This window comes from Marmota marmota, unplaced genomic scaffold (genome assembly GCF_001458135.2).
Source record: "Marmota marmota marmota unplaced genomic scaffold, marMar, whole genome shotgun sequence".
Classification (NCBI taxonomy): Eukaryota; Metazoa; Chordata; class Mammalia; order Rodentia; family Sciuridae; genus Marmota; species Marmota marmota.
The window spans coordinates 1,927,498-1,933,497 of record NW_025999982.1 but is presented as its reverse complement, the minus strand read 5'-3'; the positions used below and the strand labels follow the sequence as shown (position 1 = coordinate 1,933,497).

General features: G+C 51.0%; 1 protein-coding gene across 7 annotated transcripts in view; it reads left to right on the top strand.

The window, feature by feature from the left end:
- Positions 1–6: 6 nt before the first annotated feature.
- Col11a2 (collagen type XI alpha 2 chain) overlaps positions 7–6,000 on the top strand; it is a 28,383-nt gene continuing 22,389 nt past the window's right edge. For 6 of the 7 annotated variants that reach the window (XR_007348394.1, XR_007348395.1, XR_007348396.1 and 3 more), the window contains exons 1-5: positions 7–268; positions 2,827–2,976; positions 3,110–3,320; positions 3,758–3,920; positions 5,579–5,770. Coding sequence is in view for 3 of the 7 variants with exons in the window: in XM_015487561.2 (XP_015343047.1) it covers positions 187–268; positions 2,827–2,976; positions 3,110–3,320; positions 3,758–3,920; positions 5,579–5,770 (798 nt within the window). In the remaining 4 variants the exon portion in view is untranslated. Of the gene's footprint in view, positions 269–2,502; positions 2,652–2,826; positions 2,977–3,109; positions 3,321–3,757; positions 3,921–5,578; positions 5,771–6,000 lie in introns of those variants that run through there. The other variant, XM_048805099.1, reaches the window with a different exon arrangement.

Below are 6,000 nucleotides of genomic sequence, written 5' to 3'. Positions count from 1 at the left end.
AGGGAGCAGCATCGGAACCCCGACGGCACCTCGCTGTATGGAACGGGGCCGTTGAAAGCTGTCGCTGCGGACAGCCTCTGACCTCTCCTGAATCCCGGGTTCGGAGACTCACAGCCTGCTTGCTGTCTCCTGTCAGCCTCCGGGCGTACCTGGGTCCCTGGGACCTGGCGCTCTGGTCGTCCAGTCATGGAGCGGTGCAGCCGCTGCCATCGCCTCCTCCTGCTCCTACCTCTGGTGCTGGGGCTCAGCGCTGCCCCGGGCTGGGCAGGTAAGAGGAATTCTGAAGCCTGGTCGTCTGAGTCTGCTGGAGCTCTAAGTATCCCCCAGGAGGGGAGCACTGATACCTGGGGCAGTAGATTCTAAGTCTAAGAAAGGGATTTGGGGTCTTCAGGGTTTAGGCAGGAAGGCAGGATACTTGGGTTCTTTGGAAAGAGAGTAGGGATCTCTCTCTTTGAAGTGACTGGAAGAGGCAGGTAAAGCCGAAAGGATGAGAGTCACCATAGACAGCCCTGAGTGCTTTTGTTGGTTCCTCAGGATAGCTAGGGCCAGTCTGGTCCAGGCTTTGCTGATGTTGGGATGGTAGATACCAGTGTTGATGGGTGAGGGATGAGGGATGAACATCTTGGGGCAGAGCAGAGGCTAGTATGCTGAGAAAGAAGGGATGCCTCCACTATCTGTCCCATTGGTCTCCCCCGGCAATGTCCCCCACCCCCTCCCTGTGCCCTCGATGCTGCCACGCGGCTGGCTCTGGGGAGCACTAGGGCTGGCTGCCAACAGGACGGCCGCTGGACAGGCCGGGATCAGGTGTCTGAGGCTGGAGCCAACTCTTTGCATTCCTGCTCCACCCCTCCCCCTCTGGCCATTCGGGCTCCCCTGGGACCCTGGTGTCCACAATCCCATCCTTTCCTTTTTTTCCCCCCCCAGGACACAGAAGTTCTGGCTCCTAGAAAGGGGGATTTGATATCAGAACAGGAGGCTGGGAGCACTGGGCAGGCTGGAGTTCAGTTTCTCCCAAAAAACAGGGGGACTGATTTGTTTATAACTTGACTGTTCATTTCTTTGCTCTGGAGAGAAAATGGTCAGAATGGCAGCATAACGAATTTAGACTAGATTATAGAAAGAACTTCCAAGTTCTGAGGAGTGAGGCTCAGGGACAGGATATTGATGTGTATGTGTATACAGGGTTTAGGAGTCTTTCTTGGGGGAAAGGAACTCTTTGGCATGAAGGCAGGGGCTAGTCATGATGACTGTGTTCCTTTGGGGGCTGAGTGGGTGGAGGTGGGACTCTAGGGAGATGGGTTACTATGGCAGTCCTGAGATTAGAGAATAGGGCATTTGGGGATTCAGAGGTTGAGGGTGATGGGATACCAGTAGGGAGTTGTGGGCAGATGAGACAGTGGGGTGAATGTGGCTTGAGGTGGGAAGAAGGTGGGCAGGCCGGTGGATAGTTGTGCATAGGATTCAACTGTACTCTTCTGGGCTCTGGAGGAGGGTGGGGGCCTCCAAGGTCTCCTTGGCCTGGGGTCTCTGTGAGTCTCTGTGTCTCATTCACCTTCATCTCTCAAAGCGGCCCTTGTGTGTTGGTGTTTGCGGAGCTGCCACACGCGGGGGCCAGGCTCAGGCAGGGGCGGGGTGGGGGGGGGAAGGCTGTGGTTTCCCGGCTCCTGGACTCAAAGGGCCTTTTCTCTCCTGCCTGCCCCACCTCACCCACCCCACCCAGCTCTGCTCTCCCAACTGCTCTGGCCTCTGCCCTGGCCCACACTTCTTTGAACATTTTGCTGAAACTTTTTGGGGATTTTTTTTTTCCAATCTGGAGCTGACAGTGTGAGAAGTGTGTATCCTGGGGAACAAGCCAGGGAGAGGTGACCTTTGTCTTCCAGGGAGTTTGGGCTCTAGGAAGCTGAGGTCTGGATGGACCAAGCTGGAGCCTGTGATTTGAATCTTTGGATCACAGGTGGTGGGAGTGGCAGGGCAGGATGAAGGTTCCAGGTGTGGGGAGCTTGCCCGGGTTTTGGGCAAGAACTCTGATGGGATCTACAGATGTGTGGCTTGGGGCCCTGGATCTGCTTCTGCTCTGCGTGGCAGCTTCAGCCATCCCCTCCACCCCGAGTCTGTCTTGCAAGCCACGGGGCACAGGCTCTGGGGATAGCTCTTTCTTGTATCTCTTGTTATTTCTTGTATCTCCTCAGGATGGGCAGAGTTGTCTCCACCTCTCTAAGCCCAGATCTGTAGCAGCTCAAATTCCTCTCCCATAGAGTTGCCTCTCTGCTCTTTTCCTGGTGGCCCCCCTGCCCCTCCCGTGCCCAGAATGATCGATTGACCAGATGTTGTTTGTGCTGGAAATGGGACAGATGCCAGAAAGCCAGAGACTGGGAGATATGGAAAGGGAGGGAGAGAGGGAGGAAAAACAGGGAAAGAAAAGGATGGAGAGAATGTGAAGGAAATGGAGAAGGAAGAGATGCAGAGAAAGACCAGCAGGTGCACAGGCAGAGAATCAGAGTGAGAGAAGAGGAGACAGATGGCAAGTTGAGAGAGAGCTTAAGAGATATTAATGGAGATAGGTTCTTGGGCTGAGAGACAGAGATAGGGAGGTAGTAAGAAAGACAGATGTTGGAAGTCGAGTTTGGGGCCAAGCTGCCTTCCCCCTCCAGGTAACTTTGTGCTTTTCATCCATGTGGACCCCATTCAGAAGAAAGTAAAGGACAGGTGATCTTTGCCTTCCAGGGAGTTTGAGCCCTAGGATGCTGAGTTCTAGACCTTGATGTCCCCTATCTAGGCCCTCCTGAGGGCAGACTCTTTTTTCCTGACCCTCATGGACTCTCCTAGGTGCACCCTCTGTGGATGTGCTCCGGGCCCTGAGGTTTCCCTCCCTCCCTGATGGTGTCCGGAAGGCAAGGGGCATCTGTCCATCTCATGTGGCCTACAGAGTGTCGCGACCTGATCAGCTTAGTGCACCCACCCGCCAGCTCTTCCCAGGTATGTGTGACAAGATTAGGGAAGGAGAGCCGGGAGAAGCCAGAGGGTGGATGGAGTCTGGGATCAGATGGCAGGAGGGAAGGGGTTGTGTCTGTCTCTCATTACATCTCTGTGTATCTTTCTCCCATACCAGAAGGTTTTCCCAAAGATTTCTCTCTGCTGACTGTTGTCCGGACCCGTCCTGGCCTCCAGGCTCCCCTCTTGACTCTCTACAGTGCCCAGGGTGTCCAACAGCTGGGTCTGGAGCTTGGACGACCTGTTCGCTTTCTATATGAAGACCAGACTGGACGGCCTCAACCCCAGGCCCAACCAGTCTTCCGAGGCCTCAGTCTAGCTGATGGCAAGTGAGTCAATTTCCCCAGTGGCCTGTCTGACCCACATTTTCAGGAGAATGTGCCCCAGGACCCCTGTTCCCTTAACTGAGAAATCCTGCCAACCCTTTTGACCACACAACATTTACCCACTGCCCAAATGCCAGTCACTTCCAGACCAGAGTTTTTGGCTTTAGAATCTCTATCTTTGCTCTGCCTGTAGTACTAACCTGTTCCTTGGGCAATTTAACTTTTTTTGAACATCAATTTTTATATCTGTAAGAGAGATCAATTAAGAAAACCATCACACCCAGCCTGCGCATGGTTAGCACTCAGTAAACGATAGCTATTGTGACCACTACTTTTATTGTTGCCTCCAACACATCTATCAGCTGCTCCCCAACCTGTTAGCCTCCCTGCTTCCAGTCAGTCAGTCATTCATTCACCTGAACCTCTTTCCGCATGACCAGGTGGCACCGTGTGGCTGTGGCAGTGAAAGGCCAGTCTGTCACCCTCATTGTTGACTGCAAGAAGCGAGTCACCCGGCCCCTTCCCCGAAGTGCTCGTCCTGTGTTGGATACCCGTGGAGTGGTGATCTTTGGTGCCCGTATCCTGGATGAAGAAGTCTTTGAGGTCAGCAGGGCAGTTTGAGAAAAGAGTGATTTCTGCTCCCCTATTTTGTGCCCACTCCCCTTCTGGCTCCATTACCCCATCTTCCTTTTCCCTAGGCCTTTATTTTTTCCCCTTAGGAATTCCTATTTTCATTTCCCATCTTTAGGCCTAATTTTCTCTGTTAGAAATAAGATACCCACTTATATGGATGGACAGCTCACAGCCACTAATTCTGTTTTCAGTTTTCATCTATCTACCTAATCTATCTATTCGTCCACCTGCCCATTCACCCAGTCACCCATTGACCCACATATGCAGCCATCACCCACTTATTTACCCACTCATCCATTCACACATTTACCTACCTTTTCATGCATTTAGGCTTGTATCTCCCCACTCACTCATCCTGCCCAACTGCTTCCTTCTTCAAACCACCCACCCACCCATCCATCCATCCATCTATTCACTCCTCCATCCATTACCCCCACATCTACCTATGCATATGAGGTTGTGTGCACACATACATGTGCACATCCATTCACCTACTTATCTAACCATCTGTCCTTCTACCAATTCAATCGCTCTCCTTCTGTACATTTACCCACCCATCTCCTCACCCATCCACTCCCCATGTGGTCATTTATTTAATCACATGTTAAATTCTGTCCTTCTATTTACCCACAAATCTGTATCCATCTACTACTCTGTGCCTCTCACTCACCTGTCAATCCACTGATGCATTTATTCATTCATTTATCATCCATCAACACTCCCATTCAGTTGTGGCTGTGAGTCCCTATTCACTTATCCAATCATCTCTCCATTCATCCACCTACCCAGTTCATAAACATTTTATGGATACCTGTCTCTGAATCCCAAGGAGCTCCCAATTTAGCACTGGAGATGATACAGTGGCCCAAACTATGTGTAAGGCTGGGTTTCTAAATAACATGTGTGGGCACAATTAAATAACTTTGGCATTCAGAAGAAAGTTCCCCTCCCCAATTTCTAGAGGTCCTAAAAATTCTCATCATCACTGCCATTATAAAGCCAAGGCGACAGCCTAGACCTCTGTCTCAAGAAGCCATTGTGAATGGCTCATTCATTATCACAAAGGGCAGGGAGTAGGCAATATGTGTTGAACTTGAAGTTGGAAGTCCTGTGTTCTAGTCTTGATTCTGCTGCTCTGAGGGAGTGACCATGGAAGGGAGTCATTGCCCTCCCCTCCACTCCCTGGTTCTGGGGATTGAAACCGGGGACACTCTACCACTGAGCTACATTCCAGCCTTTTAAAATTTTTTGTTTTTCTATTTGAGACAGCATCTCACTTTGTTGTTCAGTCTGGTCTTGAACTTTTAATCCTTTTGCCTCAGCCCTGAGTCACTGGGATTACAGGTGTGTGCCATTGAGGCTTTTTGAGCTATTTGGAATGTAATGTATCTGAAAAATGGGCATAAAGATTCTTGTCTTACTGATTTTCCCAATTGTTTTAAAGGTCCTGTGAGGTCCTTTGAAAACTGAAAAGGGCTGAGTTCATGGGAGGACTGGTAACAACCTTCTCCCATTATGTAGCTTTACCTAGGATTGGCCTCCTACCCCTTATCCCATATTTTTCCCTGTTTCTCTCTGAATCTCTCTGCACCTCTCTCTGAGGATGTTCCTTTCTCATATCTTTGCAGGGTGATGTCCAGGAGCTTCTCATTGTTCCAGGAGTCCAAGCCGCCTACCAATCCTGTGAACAAAAGGATCTGGAATGTGAAGGGAGCCACAGGGAGAGACCTCAGAACCAGCAGCCTCACAGAGCCCAGAGATCTCCAAAGCAGCAACCATCAAGACTTCATAGGCCACAAAACCAGGAACCCCAGCAGCAGGTGAGGGAGTGGGGCAAATCCACAACTGCAACACACTCCAGGGAGGGATGACACCCAGAAAACTCCCCAGGGGAAGCCCCCAATGTTCCAGGGCTCTCCATCCCTTTTGGGCTCACTTTCTCCTCTCCGTAGCTCCCTTAATCAGCTGTACCTGCCCATTCCCATCACCCTTCCCCTCCCAGTCCACATTCATCAATCTTTTTATTTTCATTTAAAAATAAAAAGAGTCA